The sequence below is a fragment of the Podarcis gaigeae genome (assembly GCF_964106915.1).
Source record: "Podarcis gaigeae genome assembly, chromosome: 2".
NCBI classification, from domain to species: Eukaryota; Metazoa; Chordata; class Lepidosauria; order Squamata; family Lacertidae; genus Podarcis; species Podarcis gaigeae.
In genome coordinates this window covers 18,345,817-18,364,435 of record NC_139679.1, presented here as the reverse complement: position 1 = coordinate 18,364,435, position 18,619 = coordinate 18,345,817, and the positions used below count along the sequence as shown (strand labels likewise).

The 18,619-nt window shown below is 45.6% G+C and overlaps 1 protein-coding gene across 1 annotated transcript in view; it reads left to right on the top strand.

The window, feature by feature from the left end:
• SCN8A (sodium voltage-gated channel alpha subunit 8) overlaps nucleotides 1–18,619 on the top strand; it is a 96,938-nt gene that overhangs the window by 17,458 nt on the left and 60,861 nt on the right. The window contains exon 2 of the mRNA XM_083727357.1: nucleotides 9,674–10,003. Within this exon, the coding sequence (XP_083583483.1) occupies nucleotides 9,728–10,003 (276 nt within the window). The 5' untranslated portion in view covers nucleotides 9,674–9,727. The remainder of the gene's footprint in view (nucleotides 1–9,673; nucleotides 10,004–18,619) is intronic.

The window sequence follows — 18,619 nt, the reverse complement described above, 5'->3', positions numbered from 1 at the left end:
GGAGATGTATGCAAATATCCTTAATCTGCATAATATATCACGATCACACAGTACTGTGTATAACCAAAATGCAACAGGACAAAAGACAGATGGAAGGGAAGTCCTGAGCAATGATGCAGTAGATGAACACTTACTATTTATGCCTAAGCGCTGTAACAGCCTCTGCTTTACTGGCCACAGCAAGGAATAAGGTAGCAGGAGTAGGAATTAAAGAACTGGATCAAGTTCTGAGAGAGGCCATGCTCCGACAATCTTTTGTTCAGATGCACTCTTTCAGACTTCTTTTTAATTTGCCCAATGCTTTCCTGACCAATAATGATAATAATGATAATAATAATAATAATAATACTCCACCAATCATTTACTGTGACTATTCTGTCATTTAAATGTATTATTTCTGGTGTTGTTGCATACTTATTTTTTCTTTTTGTACATTGCTTAGATATTTTATAGCGTGAGCAGTTTATAAATCTTCTGAAATAAATAAATAACATAAAGAGCCAGTGTGGTGTAGTGGTTCAGAGCGGTGGACTCGTAATCTGGTGAACCTGGTTCGCGTCTCCGCTCCTCCACATGCAGCTACTGGGTAACCTTGGGCCAGTCACACTTCTCTGAAGTCTCTCAGCCCCACTCACCTCACAGAGTGTTTGTTGTGGGGGAGGAAGGGAAAGGAGAATGTTAGCTGCTTTGAGACTCCTTCGGGTAGTGATAAAACGGGATATCAAATCCAAACTCTTCTTCTTCTCTTGTGGTACAGTCAAGTGGGAAAAAGAGCGCAAAAATGCTGATCCATTGGCAGGAACATCATAATTCCACTTACAGGTATGCAAAGCTTTGCATAAGCACCCACACAATTAGAAGCGTGCACCTTGGTTTTCCTTGCACTAGCTGCTTGCGCAAGAAGAATCACCCTTGGGGCAGTGAAATTTTAAATGTCAAACTCTACAATTCATAAATCGATTCACTCGATAATCAGTGCAAGATGAAACATTTGCAACAATCTGATTTTATCAACCAACATTTCTTTGGCATTCCAGATATTATGTTCTCTGATAAGTGCTTTTATTGGAATCTGCAGGGGACAGAGAGAAATCTTAGGCCATGAAGCAAATGATGTTGGTATTGATATCAGCAGGCAATTTCTCCATGTGTGTGAGGAATGTTAAAAAAATATCCAGGGAGCAAGAGATGAGAGGCTGCATCCTTGAGATCAAAGGGCAGGTGGTCACCAGGAAAAAAAGTGTTAGGGTCACCACTGATGACCTGGCACCCATTCTGGTGGATCGTTGTGTATGTGGGAGTTTGGGTGGCCGGCTTTGCAGAAGGAAGCCCTCAGTTTGGAGGGCTTATCGGGGGCAGCCCTCTATCTTCTGTCTTTGCAAGGCTGCTTACGTAGTTTGAGTTCAGTTTTAAGATAAAGTGCAATAGGAAGGGAGAGCAGGGAGGGCCTTAAATTTGCCCATCAACAGCCCCTGAACAGACACCAGATTGAAGAGCCACACAGGGTGCCTGGTTCAGCTTCCATGCGATAGAAATATGCATTGAATTTCTATTTTATACTAATTTTATGCAAATACACATACATACACATTCTCTTTTTTTGGGTGATGTGTAAACAAGCACTAGTTAACTATCGAAGCTGTGCAATGTGGTGGCCACTAGTTTAGACTGTTTGAAAAGAGAACAAAGACAAATTCATGGAATAAAAGGTCAAGGTACCCCTGCCCGTACGGGCCAGTCTTGACAGACTCTGGGGTTGTGCGCCCATCTCACTCAAGAGGCCAGGGGCCAGCGCTGTCCGGAGACACTTCCGGGTCACGTGGCCAGCGTGACATCGCTGCTCTGGCGAGCCAGAGCTGCACACGGAAACGCCGTTTACCTTCCCGCTGGTAAGCGGTCCCTATTTATCTACTTGCACCCGGAGGTGCTTTCGAACTGCTAGGTTGGCAGGCGCTGGGACCGAGCAGTGGGAGCGCACCCCGCCGCAGGGATTCGAACCGCCGACCTTTTGATCGGCAAGTCCTAGGCGCTGAGGCTTTAACCCACAGCGCCACCTGCGTCCCGTCAATTCATTGAATACAATGTGGCTACTACAACAGTAGGAGAGGAAAACAACCTTTGAGTCTTGCTGCTGGGCTTCCTGGAGACAACTGGTTGATTACACTGCTGTTCAGCTCAGTTTCTGCTTTCTGGTATCCCATAGGCATGCTGTCTCCACCCATGGAATTGGAATATAGCCATTGGGTCTGATAGCTTTATTGTCCATGAACTGGTCTAATCTTCTAAGGGTCCCATGAGTCACTGAAACGTGTGCTCTTAGTCCAGATGTGCTGTCCTTATACTACCAGTGCTCCCCAGGGAATGGGATTCCACATTCTTGCTCCCTTGCTGGATAGCATTGCGGGCAAATTTCCTTTCCTCATCTCTTCTTAAAGCCCATCTTAAGCCTTTTTGAATCCATTGTTTTCTCTCTGTGGGAACAGTGAACAACTTGCTTTCCTCCTTCTTTCTGACATCCTTTGAAATATTTATGTCTCGTCAGCATATGTCCTTCTTTCCGCCATTTTATTTTCGCAAGACTGAAACCTTAGATTCCCAGTTCCTTTAAGGCTGCTGTCACAGGACCCGACTTCCAGACCTTGACTCAGAATTCCCTCTCTTCTAGCCTTCCTGAAGTGCCCAGATGTTTGCTTTTTAAACCTCCCAGAGGTTTAGCCAAATTTTACAGTCTTCGTTCATGGTGCAGACGTCTTCCTCTGGTCCCCCATTATCTGATTATTCAGTTGGTTTTATTTCATTTCTAAGTGAACAGTTTGGTTGTTGGGGTAGTGATCAGGAGGAGATATGCAACACCTTACCATCGACTCAGGGCAAGGACAGCTGCGAGATAAATTAAAATGTGAGCAGCACATTTTCAAAATGTTCCCATTTCAAAGCTGCTGTTTGGGTAGCAGGACCAGGAAGGACACAGTTAGAAAAAGTCGCTAACCCAGGCATACACCACTGCTATGGGCCACTTCCCTATTTGGCTAGCATTGGTCACCACCACCCAAATGGCTACATTTTACTTGGAATTAAGAAATGCTGTTCAAATGTCATTGGGACTGGACCCCTGGGGTAACGGCTCTTTATTTTAACATAGTAATGCAGGGGTTTCCAAACTCTGCTCCATGAACTTTCAGGGGCCAGCAAGCTTCTTTCACACTATGTCAGTAAAAACTGAATTTAAAGATCACACAGCATCTAGTACAGCATATTACAATTGCTACACCAGGCAGAGAAATCTTTTAGTGATCTGCTAAGACCCTCAGCAATTTTCAAGTGGTCCGTGGTGTTGTGGAGTTTGGGAATCCTGAAGTTGGTGGGTTTATTTTCCTTGTGTCAAACCCCTTTGTTTTCCTTATGTCCAATGGGTTGTTTGATCTGTTCACTCCAAGGAAAACTTGTAAGCGTTTGTGTGCAGCCATAAAGAATGCTCACTGTGGGTTAAGCAACTTCCACTCACGATGAATGAACCAGATGCCCCGTTTGAAAGGACAAGTCCCCACAATTGCACAAAGAACACTGTCATGTAAGAGCGATTCCCCCTTGCTTCAGAGCAACCAAGAGGCATTGTGGTTCAAGTATTTGTAGCTCCTCCTAGTGTGGGTTCCACACAGGTAGCATGAGAGGTCCCATCAAAGGCTGTAGCAAGAATCTCTGTGTGATTGAGTTGGATCTTTGCCCCATGCTTAAGGAATATTCCAGCTCTCCATTGAGGAAATGATGTGGGTGTGCCCAAAGGAGTTCCTCTAGACCCTTGTGAGTCTTCGCCAGTATTTATGCCTTTACTTGGTGTTTTCTTGAGTGAATCCCAATAATTCCATCATCACTTCCCATTTCATTTGTGCCAGTCAAAATAACCGTGGAGTAGACTGAAGACTCCTGCAGCTATAAGGCTCATAAAGTGGCCCTATGCAGTGCCAGAACATCACACAAGATTTATTTTATGTGTTTATTAAATTTGTATACCATCCTTCATCCATAGATCTCAGGGGCAGTTCACAACATAAAAATACAAGATTAAAACCTTGGTCAATGACTGGGGTTGGAGTTTTTTGCAGGGAACGGGTATTTAGATTACAGCAAGGGCAAAGGCCTCTTTAAACCTGTCCTTCCCCAGTGTCAAAAGCAATCCACTGACTGGGAGTAAATAGGGACAGCAGATTTTGAGGGTGGGAGTCAGTCTTTATATAATTTGATGGCTAGGCTACAATTGGTTTATTGGTTTGTGGTTGTTCTTAATTTTATTATTTATTTCGTGGTTTTTATATTGTGATTTTATGTTGTGAACTGCCCTGAAATCTATGGATGAAGGGTGATGTTGTTGTTGTTGTTATTAAATTTCTCATAAGGCCCTGCACTTTTTAAAATGGCTTGTCCTATTCATTTCCTTGCATTGTGTATCTGTGTAGTGTTGGAAATTGATTATAGGATTAAACCTCCCTATCTCCTGGGAGACATTGAGAATCTCAGGTGGCAGAATGGTCCTGCAGGGCGTAGTTGACCTGATTAGAGTTCTGCTAGTGTGGCCTTGGGCAAAACCGCTCTGCCTTTCTCTTTGATTGCTTGCTCTGTTGGCTTTATAAGGTTGGAGGTGAGGTTTATCGGTGATGCTATAACTGCAGATGAAACGTGCTTCAACTGACTAGTACTGCATGCTTGCTCTGGATAAACTGCAGAAATAAATATTCCACTGTCTCATGCTTAGCACTATCAGCCAATTAAAGAAGTTTTGGTTGATTAATCATATGATGTTTAACTGATTAAACTATTAATAAGTCAAATTTAAACACATGGGCATATTACCAAAACCTCATTATAGATGCCTTTTTTAATATGCCAAAGGAGCTAATGGAAAAGAAGAAGAAGAAGAAAGCTGCCATTCTTTGTTAGCCAGGACTGGTCATCTTTCCTTTTTTTTCTTATCTGTTGCAGTAACAAACCAGAGCTAAAATATCCTTAAAGCAAACAGGTAATGCCTTCGCAGCCTTATCAAATAAAATTACTCCCTCTGATGAATCAAGAAAAACTTTAGCCAGCTGATCTGCCAGTTAAAGGCTGCAGCCTTACTCGTTTTGCAGTTGTGTGTCCTCAGACAGTCCAATATGCAGCACCTCTTCACACAACCATTTGATTATGGGGGTGTTGTATTGCTTCCACCCTTCCTCAGTGTGGCATCTCCTCACAACAACCCTGTGAGGTAGGTAAGGCTAGAAGATGGTGACTTGCCCAAGGTCATCCAGTGAGCTTCATAGCTGAGTGGGGATTTCAGCCTGGGTTATCCTAGCAGTCTGCTCGCTACACTACAGTAATAAACTCCTGTTAAGGTGGTGTTAATCTTAGGTGTCTTCAGTGGCGCCGGAGCTAAGAGGGGTACGGAAGGCAAACTAGACCTCTTAATGATGGTGATGACTGACTCCATGCGGCTATAGCTGCATCGTAATGATTTGGCCCCGTAGGGGATCGTTGGCTTCAAGGAATATGTTGAGTCATCATTCCTTATTCAAGGGGTCCTTGCTAGCCAGTTGTTTTCTGCTGTAAGAATTGTACATGAAAAAGCATGTTGTGTTTGTATGTGCCTTTCTCTTATTTGCTGAATATATCTGTATCGTCTCTGTTTGTTTCTACAAGTTAGTCCCTCTGTGTCTGGTGCACGAAGCAATGGGATTATTTCTGCACCTAAAAAAAAACCTCTGCCCATCCAGCAGTTAGACGGCTCCCTTAAGTGCCAAAGCTCGTGTGCTCTGTTGTATTTCAGTCTGCAGTGCTGCAGTGCCGTTGCATCAGTGCACAGCTTCTAGAATTCCACTCCCCTTCCTTCGGAGCGAAAAGCTCTGAATCGTCAGTCCTGAATCACGGTTTCATTCTCCTTCCTGTTTCTCCGGCAAAGGTGTCAAACTACAGAGATGGGGGGGGGGGGGCTCTGCTTGTGCATCTCTGTGTGTGTTTGTTCTACATAGGAGCACCAGATGCAGACAAACTCTGTTTTTCTGACTCACACTTATTATTTGGTCTGACAGCACGTCATACCTGGTTGGCGGCCTCTTTGCCGGGGACACTGTGCAGTCCCTGCAGAATGCAAACTTATTTCTCTAGACTCATCCTTCAAACAAATATGTCTTTGTTTGCTTTTCATGATGCCTGCCAAAAAGAAGAAATTTTCTTAGTAGCATCTCTGTTTTTAAAATCTTACGTATTTTCTTACTGGCAATGGAATTTGGTTGGCTTTTGGGGGGGGGGAGGAGAAGGTTTGCATTAAATTCAGTTTGAATTTAAAAAACACCTACCGGTAGTTTTGGCTTCATATGCATAGGTCCCCATTGAGATCAGACATAGGGTTGCCAACTGATCAGTAAAAAGCCTGAACTGCTCTTGTCCTTGGAGCAGAAAGCTTATCTGCAGAAATCGGCAGCGGATGAAGTTTTTTGGTGCATGAAGATAAGGATTATCATCTTCTGCTCATGTCGGCAAGATCAGCCTGCTGTTAACCCCAACCTGTACAGTTAAGGCATAGAAACAAGCATTCTTTTTTAATGGCAATCCTAGAAAAGGTATTCAGCTAGCCACTTCTCTCCCCCCCCCCCCAGTAAATACTTGCATGTAATACATAATACAGGAGGTTTCAACAATGCAGGAGGTTGTTGCATTCAGGTTTTGCCTGGTACTGTATGGATGCCGAATAGTGAGAATTATTTGCCATCTATCCATCTTTTTTGGCATGGCCCTTCTTTCCCTGATTTCCAAGGCTTGTAAACTCAGGATCCCTCTTGCACCCAAAGCAAGATGCAGGTCCCTAGACTAGAGCTGGGGAACCTGTGGCCTCTAGATGTTGTTGGACATTCTTGGCCATTGGTCATGCTGGCTGCAGCTGGTGGGAGCTGGAGTCTTTAATGATGTTTGGAGGACCATAGTTTCCCCATGCCTGCCCTAGCCAACAAACTAAACCCATAAAACCTTTTAAAGGTTAAAAATCAAAGCATTACTGGTCCAAATTTTACCTGGGACACATGGTTTCTTTTACCTGTATACTCTGAAATTAACACCAATACTTATGGCTTCCAATGGCATGAGTAATATGAAGAGATTGTGTGGCTTTTTGTAGCCTTGTGCGAACAGTATTGTACTGTTCAAGGGAGAAGTGAAAAAGAAGGTGCTGAGTTAGGATAATCTGCTAGTTTAAAATGCTAGCTGAATCTGTGGGTGGCAGAGATTGATTTCTTGCTTAGCGGCCTATAGGATTTCAGGCAGGCAGCTTGACGAAAAGGGAAGAGGAGAAATATACTAGAGCAAATCAGCCAACATTTGAAGATATTTCATATGGATATGGGTTCCTCCTCAGTCCCCATCTCCATCAAACTCACTAATCCCTGAAATGTATTTTAACATTGGCATTCAGAAAAGCTCCATCACATGCAGATGTTAGCATGTGGTGCATGTGCATTTGTGTCAGGGCCAAAAATTGTATCCTCCTGCCATTAAAAGGTAAAGGTAAAGGTACCCCTGCCCGTACGGGCCAGTCTTGACAGACTCTGGGGTTGTGCGCCCATCTCACTTAAGAGGCCAGGGGCCAGCGCTGTCCGGAGACACTTCCGGGTCACGTGGCCAGCGTGACATCGCTGCTCTGGCGAGCCAGAGCCGCACACGGAAACGCCGTTTACCTTCCCGCTGGTAAGCGGTCCCTATTTATCTACTTGCACCCGGAGGTGCTTTCGAACTGCTAGGTTGGCAGGCGCTGGGACCGAGCAGCGGGAGCGCACCCCGCCGCAGGGATTCGAACCGCCGACCTTTCGATCGGCAAGTCCTAGGTGCTGAGGCTTTAACCCACAGCGCCACCTGCGTCCCCCCTCCTGCCATTACTTCAACATAAAAGTAATAAGAATAATGTTTAAACCATTGATTGACATACATTCGTGCCAAAATTATAGTGTTGGGGTTTTATGGTTCTAATGTTGTATTGACCATGTTCAAACATCATGGTAAGCCATAAACCATGGTTTACCGTGTATGAGTTGATCCCACCCTGATTTTTGGTGCCTGCTAGCACTGGAAAATGAATCAAACCAAGGTCTTTGACTTAGAGTTACTTTTGAAAAAGGGATTGTGGTTTGTTTCATTTTCAGCAAACCATGATCTGAAGCCAAGGCTTGTTTTGGCTTACTGATTGTGCTTTGTTGGAGTGAAGCAAACCATGGTCATTGGTTTGAACATAACACTAAGCCAGTGATCATGGTTTGTTTCCTCTGTGTACTAGCAGGGAGAAGCGAAACAACCCATGTAGGGGAATTCATAGTGAATCATTAACTGTGGTTTACAGTGATGAGCCACTGGTTTTGTGTGCTGAACTGTTGCATGCAAAGCTGAAGATGCCTACCTTAATATACTTTAAAAAGAAATGGGTCCATATGTGGAGCTTTGGTTAAATCTGACACAGTGGTGCTCAGTCTTTCTGCTTTCAGGGAAGTGTTTCCAAATTGAGGACCACACAGGCATTTGCCATGGAACTCCTGTGCATTGTGGTGAATTCTGGGGCATGCTTGATTCATGTTGGACTCTGGTTAAGTTTGTTGGGCCCATACAACTGGGACTACAACACAGAACATTGCTAATCCTACCCTGTAGCTAGACACTGTCCTGGAAGATCAGGGTAACTTGTCCATCATTAGGCATCTTCTTATTAAGGAATCTGCTCTTGCAAACTTTGCCATGTTTCTCTTCAGGCATTAGCGGTTCTTAGAGAAACACCAGTGAACTTTTGGCATCACAAAATTAAGCTGCTCAGAAGGAAAACAGTAATAGGAGGACCATAGGATTTAAAAGTTCTGGAGTGGTTGGCCAGTCTTAATATTAAAAGGCTGTCTCCAGAAGAGGTAGAGTTGTCAGGGTAGTACTAAGTATCATAAAATACAGTAAGTAGTAGAGAGTTCATCCATGTTATCTGCCATTTTACATGAGTTCTATAATGGACCAGTGAACTTGACAACCTTAAGTAGTTTAAGACAGGGATGGGGAACCTGTGGTCCTCAAGATGCTCTTGAACTACAGCTCTTATAATCTCTGAGCATTAACCATGTTGGCTGGGGCTGATGGGAGTTGGAGTCCCAGGACCGCGCTAGGTCCCGAGACAGTCCCAATGGTCGTCTGGCCTTGTGTGACCATCTCGTGGCCGCTCATCCTCCCCTCATGAGCAGGAGGCCAAAGACAGCAATGATAAGAGAGGGGAGAGAGGGGGGAACAGGTGGGTGAGGAAGGGGTTAGCAGCACGGAGGGTGAGGGAGGGAGGTGCAGGATGGTGGCGGAGGTGCCCCAGTGGTGATGGTGGGGTGTCTGGATTTTTGATCCCCGGAATATGGCAACCCTCAACAACATCCAGTGGGTACCATGTCAGCTAGCTCTGGTTTAAGTGAGATACTTGGGAAATGTGTTGAGCTCATTGTCTCAGGCAGCTTTGTTTAACGCTCCCCTTGAGAAGATGCAAATGGTGAATGGTAAAACCAATGCAACAGTTGTGGTATCTCAGTGGGGATGTGGCTCAACATGACTCATTCATTCTTCCCTCCCAAAATACTCAATTCACCCACCAGTATGTTGAGGATTTGACTTGTGACCGTCTGTCCTATTCTCTCCTCTACAGAGCTGACCTATCCCGGGCGCATCATAACTAAATAAGTTTCTGCAGGATGAAAAAATGGCAGGGCGGCTGCTTGCACCACCAGGCCCTGATAGTTTTCGACCTTTCACTCCGGAATCTCTGGCTAACATCGAGAAGCGCATCGCAGAAGATAAGAAGAAGAAGCGCCCCAAGCAAGACAGCAGTCACAGAGATGACGACGAAGAGAGCAAACCAAAACCAAACAGTGACCTGGAGGCAGGGAAGAATTTGCCTTTCATCTATGGGGATATCCCAAAAGGCCTGGTTGCTGTGCCACTGGAGGACTTTGACCCTTTCTATTTGACGCAGAAAGTGAGTCACCAAGACCCAGCCTATTAAAAACTCAAGTCTTTTTTGTCCCCAGGAGGAATTACAGGTTTGGGGTGGCAAGAGTCTCTTGCTGCATATGAAAGGGGACCTTTTTCTGTGGGCTTTTCAAATACGAATCTTCCTCTTCATTTTTTTCAGGTTTGGGGAAGAAGTGTGTCTGATCGTTTGTTGGGGTAGCTGATAGCTCTGCAAAATCTGCACACAGCTCGACACGTAGCTTAAGTAATTCTGGAAGTCAGCACATCTAGTAGGGAGGAGGCAGATAAATAAGAGGGGGGAGTGGCAACAGATACTGAGAAAAGGAGTGGCAGTCAGTCCATCTCAGTCACAAAAGAGAAAAACCATGGTGTTTTAGGTCCGGTGTCTCCCAGGCCAATTAACACCATTTGGAGACTTGTCTTCTATCCATGGTGACTTTTAAAAATTCGTCTTGGACAGAGATGAAATGTATCTAGACCTGACAAAGAGATGGGTGTGGTGTGCCACCATATAACCCAGAACCTGACTTACTTAATTGCATCATTATTGGATCTGTGTTTGTGGTAGTGATGGGACATTTCCTCCATCCTTTCACTGCCTCAGTGTACCATTTAGACTAATAAAAGACCATCACCACCATCACATATTGAGCATAAGCATCAAAGTGGTTGTGGGACTTGGCAGCCCGATTCCCTCTAAAGTGGAAGGGGGTGGGTCTTAAAACTTTGCCATAATGCTTTGCGTGGAAAATTAATGGTGCACATTGAAAGCCCTTCCATTTTACTTTACCTAATATACTCTTAACAGTTTTGTTATGCTCTCAGTCAAGAAAGCAAAAGAGCTTGTTTCACAACCGGCTCCTATGTTGTGCTTCCTTTAACTATATGTACAACTGGTACCATAAATGGAGGTGGTTGTGTGATAACCAATAGCCTGCTATTGAGGGCATTCAGATGATCATGTCAGTGGCCCAAGCCATCCAGATGTTCCACAAGTTGGCCAGGGTTTCAACAGGAGCACCAGTCATATCAGCAGGGAAATCCCCCAAGGTTGTCTGAAAACCAATTGGAGCCATCAGCTTCTGAGGTAGACCATCCTCATAGGTCCCCTGCCTCTGCAGAGGTAGAAGGATGCTGAGAGCCTAAATCTCAACAGGAAGTGACCTGACCATGACAAGGGACTGTTGTCAATAACCCCCACTTTCAGATCACCCACTTCCTGCCCAGCTGAGAAAACAAGGTCCACATATGTTGGGCCAATGACATGTTGGGTCATCATGGCAGCCGTGAAGTCTTTAGCCATGGCAGAGCTAATGGCTTCGGCATGGATGTTGAAGGCCCCCAAAACTAGCAATCTGGGAGTCCTCAACACTCCCTCCAAGACCAGCTCTGTCAGCTCAGGCAGGGATACTTCTGGGCAGTCAGGTGGGTGGTAAACCAGCAGAATCCCTAAAGGTAAAGGTAAAGGGACCCCTGACCATTAGGTCCAGTTGTGACCGACTCTGGGGCTGCGGCGCTCATCTCGCTTTACTGGCCGAGGGAGCCGGCATACAGCTTCCGGGTCATGTGGCCAGCATGACTAAGCCGCTTCTGGCGATCCAGAGCAGCACACAGAAATGTCGTTTACCTTCCCTCTGGAGTGGTACCTATTTATCTACTTGCACTTTGATGTGCTTTTGAACTGCTAGGTTGGCAGGAGCAGGGACCGAGCAACGGGAGCTCACCCCACTGCGGGGATTCGAACCGCTGACCTTCTGATTGGCAAGTCCTAGCCTCTGTGGTTTAACCCACAGTGCCACCCGTGTCCCTAGCAGAATCCCTAATATGTCCCAATTACCAACACCAGGAACAAACACTCTGGATCCCCACCCAACTGGCCAGAAAGCCTGGAGACAGAGATGGAATCTCTGTGGTCTACAGCAACTCCTCATCCCCAACCCTCAAGTCTGCCCTGGAGCTGTACCAAGGAGCCAGCACCAACTCCACCCTGCTCAACCACCCACGTCTCAATAATATAGATCAGATCAGCCTCCTTATCCACAATCACATCATGGGTGAGGCAGGACCAACCTAACATTGAACAGCCACAGACCCCAGGGCTGGCTGATAGGACAGCCACAATTCCTCAGGTTGAAGGGAGGTCTGGCACATGGCACAGTCACCAACTCCCTGTGCCACATGTCCCTTACCGGACATGTCCCACCCACTTTCCCAGAACCTCCACCTTGCCCAGAACCACTGCAATCGGGGTGCCACCTGCTTTATCCAGTTGCTCTCTTCCCAGGCACATTTTACCTCCCTTATTTTGAAAACTCCAAATTAAAAGCATACAAGTTAAAAAGCACTTAAAACAATTTAGGGCAAGCCAATCTCCATAGAAGATGATGTTCTGGGGTGGCCCTTGTCCTTGCTTCCGTCCCCCCAAAGCTGCTCCCCAAAAAGGGGGTGACCCTCTGCTGGCCAAAGGTGCAAAAAGGGCAATCCCAGCAGCTGTGAAGGGGAGCCAGGTGAACAGCTCACCTCCTCCACTGATGGTCTCTAGCTGCTGCTACCTCTGAGAGAAGCATCCATTCTCCCAGAACTGGAGGTAGTGCAGGAGGTGTCGTGCAGACTTTAATTAGGTTAGATTAGGCTGGGTGCAAAATAGATTTCATCGCGCACCAAGGGATTCTGGGACTCAGAAACGTCGTGGCTGTTCTCCCTTTGAAAATATGATCTATTTGGATCTGCCTTCGGCGGTAAGCAGGACGCCCGAGCCGCTGGCAAGGAAGAGAGCTTTTAAGATGAAGAGGCACCTTGTGTGGTAGCTAGCTGAGGTGGATTTGCAGGGTCCAGTCAGTGTGGAAGGGAAGGAAGGAGATTTCCTCTGAGTGCGATGTCCCTTCCAGCGAGCAGGAGGAAAATAGCAGGCAGGCAGGCAGAAGGTGAGGCTGCCTGAGTCTGCAGTTGTACGGCTGTTCAGGGACAACACAAGCTTGCGCTTTCAGGTTTAGAATGGTTGGGCCTGCGAGTGGCAGGGGGAGGCAGGAGGCATGGCTGCTGTGAGGATCTTTTGAGCACCGATTTCTGGATTTAGTAGGCCGTTGTGAGAACAGGGTGCAGGCAGCTAGAGATGGGTTGTGGGTCTGTTGCAATGGGCATCTTCTGATGCTTGTATGAGCTGGGTAAACAGTTTTTAGCCATCCTTCTCTACCCACCCAGGGAGGTATTTCCAGACCCTCCCAAGTACCCCTGTTTTCCAGGAACAGTCCTGGATTTGCAGAAGCTATCCCAGTTTCTGATTCGATCCCAGAATGTCCCACTTTTCCTTAGGGCGTCCCTATTTTCATTGGAGAAATGTTGGAGGGTATGGAGTTATCCAACCCCCGAGCCATCTGAAGGCAGCCCTGTAGGGGAAAGATTTTTTTAAAAGGTTTTATTGTGTTTTCAAAAATGTGGGGAGCTTCCCTGAGGGGCTGGGGCAACCCAGTCGGATTCACGGCTTATAAACAGTAAAATAAGAATAAGAGTAATAAAGAATAGGACGTTCCTATTTTCATCGGAGAAATGTTGGAGGGCATGAATTTCTCTTTTGCCCGCATGACAGTTTTACTGCACATAGCATAGCCACAACTTAGTACCACACCCTCTTGACAGTGGCTTTGATAGGCTGTTTTGGCAGGTATGCGGGGGTCAACTGAGCTAAGAGGTGCTGTTTGCAAAGCCAAACACATATGAGGAAATGCAGAATTTATTTTGTGTACAGCACTGGGCACCTTTAGGTTCCCCCACCCACCCATCCAGTTGTGCAAGCCCGAGTGTGTTAAAGGCTGTACTGAAGAAAGCCCTTTATGTTCCCCAGAGAAGGCTTCCCATTTAGAAATATGTGGGAGGCCTCTGGCAGCGCATCTTGTGTGCTGTGCAGAGAACAACATGACTGCCTAGAAGGTTGGGTCTTTTTCTTTTTAGAAATAGTGAGCTACAGACATCATTGGAAATGTTTTTGATGAACAGTTTCTCCCCCAGCTTCCTGTTCTGTATAGCGAGGCCTTGTGCATCTTCCCACAAATCCTGGAATGGCACATTTCCTGATTCCATTGTGTTTTACCAGAAAGGATGTGCATTACTTCTCCAAATAACCAGTGGTTCAAGATCATCCCACAAATCCATTTAAAATGCACACACACATACACACAAACACCTCTCTGAATCATCAAAAGCAGCAGTTCTGCTTGAACAGCTGGAATGTTGCCATGTTTTTTTAAATGCCAGCTTCTAGCATATGAAAAGCAGTCCTGGCTCTTTCTTTTTAATGCCAGTGCAGAGGCGTGGCCTGACTGGCACCAGAATTGGAGGATGGCACCTGTCTCTGCCTTATCCCCCAATACTTAGGGAAGATGGCAGTGTTTCTTTATTCCAGTGAACCTCATCACAACTATAAGACACAGAGTCATCAACTGAAGGCCAAAACCAGGCCAAAGCTTAGTGGTAGAGCTTCTTTATGAAAGTCACAGGTTCTCAAGCTTTTCTAGATTATTATTATTATTTATTGAATTTATATGCCACCCTGTACTGGGAGGTCTCAGGGCGGTTCACGGAGCAAAATCAAAATTTAAAACCACAAAACATACAATCAAAATAAAAACAACAACCCAATAACACCCCCCAATAGCCCTAGGAAAGCTCTCTTGCTGAAACCAGCCAGCTATCTTAGCCAGTAGTGCAACCTTTTCATCTAGATGGACAATTGTTCAATCCTGTTCCTCTCACCACCCCCAGCCTTTCCCCTTTCCCTTTTGCTATGACTTCCATTTTACAGGTTGGGTAAGTAAGATGAATTGGCATCTTGGTAAACCCAGGGGTTTTGCTTGGGCTGCTGCTCTATATGTTATTGGCATCCCCATTGGGAACTCCTCAGCCCCTGGCCAAATACTTAATTAGAACTCACTGAATCAGTTGCTGCCCCTGCCAAGCAAATGCCCCCAATATGGACCACTGGCAGAGAAACTCACTACATGACAGCCCGAGCTCTAGACAGTGATCTGTACTAATTCAGTATAATGTGGAACAGAGACACTTGCCATGGAGATGCGGGTCTTAAATATAGACCAGCTCATTGAGAACATTTACCCAGGTGTCCCCAGTCCAAGTTTCAGTTTTTCTCTGGGGGGTGATAATTGATTTTTCAGATTGTCATTCTTTCCCTTGGTCTCTTCCCTTGGTCTTGTTGAGAATGTCTGTATACTAGTGATATTCACTAGGCACTGTGGTCTAAACCACAGAGCCTAGTACTTGCCAATTGGAAGGTCGGCGGTTCGAATCCCCATGACAGGGTGAGCTCCTGTTGCTCGATCCCAGCTCCTGCCAACCTAGCAGTTCAAAAGCACGTCAAAGTGCTTCTGGCGGGAAATCAAATGGCATTTCTGTGCGCTGCTCTGGTTTTGCCAGAAGCGGCTTAGTCATGCTGGCCATATGACCCAGAAAAACTGTCTGCGGACAAACGTCAGCTCCCTTGGCCAGTAAAGTGAGATGAGTGTCTCAACCCCAGAGTCGTTTGTAACTGGACTTAACTGTCAGGGGTCCTTTACCTTTATCTTTACCATACCAAATGATTGGCACCACTGTATTTTTCTCATGTTTTGAATTTCTTAGAGACCATCCCTCAGCACAGTTCATCTTGACACCCAGTGTCTACAGAATGTCCCTAGGGCACAGGATAATTTTATTGTCCTAGCCAAAGGGAAGCTGTGCTGTGCTTGGGAAAGACTAATTTGTTGTTGTTGTTGTTGTTTAGTCGTTTAGTCATGTCCGACTCTTCGTGACCCCATGGACCAGAGCACGCCAGGCACTTCTGTCTTCCACTGCCTCCCACAGTTTGGTCAAACTCATGCTGGTAGCTTCGAAGACACTATCCAACCATCTCGCCCTCTGTCGTCCCCTTCTTCTTGTGCCCTCCATCTTTCCCAACATCAGGGTCTTTTCCAGGGAGTCTTCTCTTCTCATGAGGTGGCCAAAGTATTGGAGCCTCAGCTTCACGATCTGTCCTTCCAGTGAGCACTCAGGGCTGATTTCCTCAAGAATGGATCGGTTTGATCTTCTTGCAGTCCATGGGACTCTCAAGAGTCTCCTCCAGCACCATAATTCAAAAGCATCAATTCTTCAGCGATCAGCCTTCTTTATGGTCCAGCTCTCACTTCCATACATCACTACTGGGAAAACCATAGCTTTTACTTTTTAAGATGCTGTCTAGGTTTGTCATTGTGGTAAAGACTAATAACATAAGATAAAAAAATCTGCAGGATTAGGCCAATAGTTCACCTAGTCAGCTTCCTTCCTGTTCTCACAGTAGCCAACCAGGTGCTTATGGGATACCCACAAACAGGAGTTGAGGACAACAGCCCTCTCCCCACTTGTGCGCAGCAACTGGAGCTTGAGCATAACCTTCAAGGCTTAGCCAGCTAGGAGAGGACTTGGAAACACCTTGCACCCTGTGCCAAGAGTGAATGGAACGGAAGCCAGTAAACTTGCTTTATTTCAGGAATAAGCAAGCAAGGGGCCTGATCGCTTGAACAAAATGGCGGACGTTATTCTGGTGTTCCCTGTCACTATTCTGAATGAGCAGGAACTGTACAGAGTATACCCTTCCTTGGATTGCAACACTTCACATCCCAAGTAGTGAATTGCATATTTGAATATTACCCCTTATAGATAGCTTTCTATAGCCACGGAAAGCTAAGAGATGGGTGAGCTCGATTTTGAAACTGGATTGAACTGTGTGCTTTAAACTGGCTTCATCTCCATAGTTCAAATTCTCTTAAATGTCGTAGAAGAGATTCACAGTGTAATCCTATGCATGTTTATCCAGAAGTCAAGCCGCAGTCCTATGCACGGGTACTCTGTTTTGTTTGTTGGTTTTGTGGTCACGCAGGATCCCACACTGCCCATGCCTGGTTCAGTTCAGAAGTGGCAATAATATTTATTTATTTATTTATTTATGCATGCCCCTCCCATCTGGCTGGGTTTCCCCAGCCACTCTGGGCAGCTCCCAACAGAATATTAAAAACACAATAAAACATCAAACATTAAAAACTTCCCTAAACAGGGCTGCCTTCAGATGTCATCTAAAAGTCAGATAGTTGTTCATTTCCTTGACATCTGACAGGAGGGCATTCCACAGGGCGGGTGCCACTACTGAGAAGGCCCTCTTCCTGGTTCCCTGTAACCTCGCTTCTTGCAGTGAGGGAACCACCAGGAGGCCCTCGGAGCTGGACCTCAGTGTCTGGGCTGAACGATGGGGGTGGAGATGCTGCTTCAGGTATACTGGGCCAAGGCTGTTTAGGGCTTTAAAAGTTAGCATCAACACTTTGGTTAACCTGTGGGTCCATCTAAGGACCCTCACTTCCGAGCATAGTAGTCTCCTTACTGGGACGGTGACTAGGAGCACCAGGGCCCTTTGAGCATTGCTGCCATTTTCTGGAATTCTCTCCTCTCTTTTAGGCCCACTATCTGTTAGCTCTTAGGAGCCCATTTAAGACTTTTGCTGTTTCAATAGATGTTTTTAATAGCCAGCAGGGGTGCTTGCTACACGCCATGTCTTTTCTTGGGTTTAGCTGTTTGATTTTATTGTGGGAGGTTTTTTTAAATGTTCAGGACTTTCAGGTGATCGTTTAAAAAAAGTACAGATATCTGACAACAGGTCAAAATTAAAAATGAACCAACAAATGGGGGTGGAAGCACTGCAGCACCAGTCAACAACCCACATGGAAATTCCAAGACGTTTCAAAGTCTGGTTTCTTCCGCCGCATTCCTACCTTCCTTATTTTACTGTAGAAGTTCAGGAAATGGGCAAAGGGTTGGTGCCTGACCTGTTTTGCTTCCGAGGTTTCTATCTAAGCATGCATTTCACGTTATTATAGTAATTGTTAATACGAACTATAGTTGTTTTACAGTTACCTGTTTTGAAACTGCTGAAATGAGTTGGCTTGATTTTATTTCCATTTTGACGCCGTTATGTACTTGGCGATAGTTGGCATCCGTCTGTCTTAGGAGACAATGGAGGAGTGCACCTTTGGGGGTGAAGTCAATCTCAAACCAGGCAAGATAAAAAGAGATGTTGCAGGGAGGAGAAAGTTAGAGGAAAGGGAGAGGAGATAGACAGTGTTGCTTTGGGTGTATGGCAGGAGGAACTTGAGGTCTAGATCCCTGAAAGAAGGCTGGAGAAACCAAGGGAAGGCAGAAAATGAGTGTACTGGTCTTCATTTGTCCATAAGGACAAGTATGTTTCATATGGACAAAAGAATAGAAAGTGGGGTAAGATGGTTAATTAAGTTCTGTGGGATGATACCCTACATTATCTTACACTTGCTTCAAACACTCTCACAAAATGTATAGAGGTATTTCTGTATCTCATTTATTAGACTTCTGCATTGGGTTCGCACGCAGTTGGTCCTTTGAGTTTCCTTTGGGAAAGAAAGGTAGTGGTCTGTATAGAAAAAGTAATGGACAGGTAAGGAGCCTGGAGTCACTGGTAGAACATGTGGTTTACATGCAGAAGGTCCCAGATGCTAATGACATCATTTCCAGATAGGGCTGGGGAAAGGCTCCTGTCTAAACTCATGGAGAATCACTTTCTTGTCAGTGT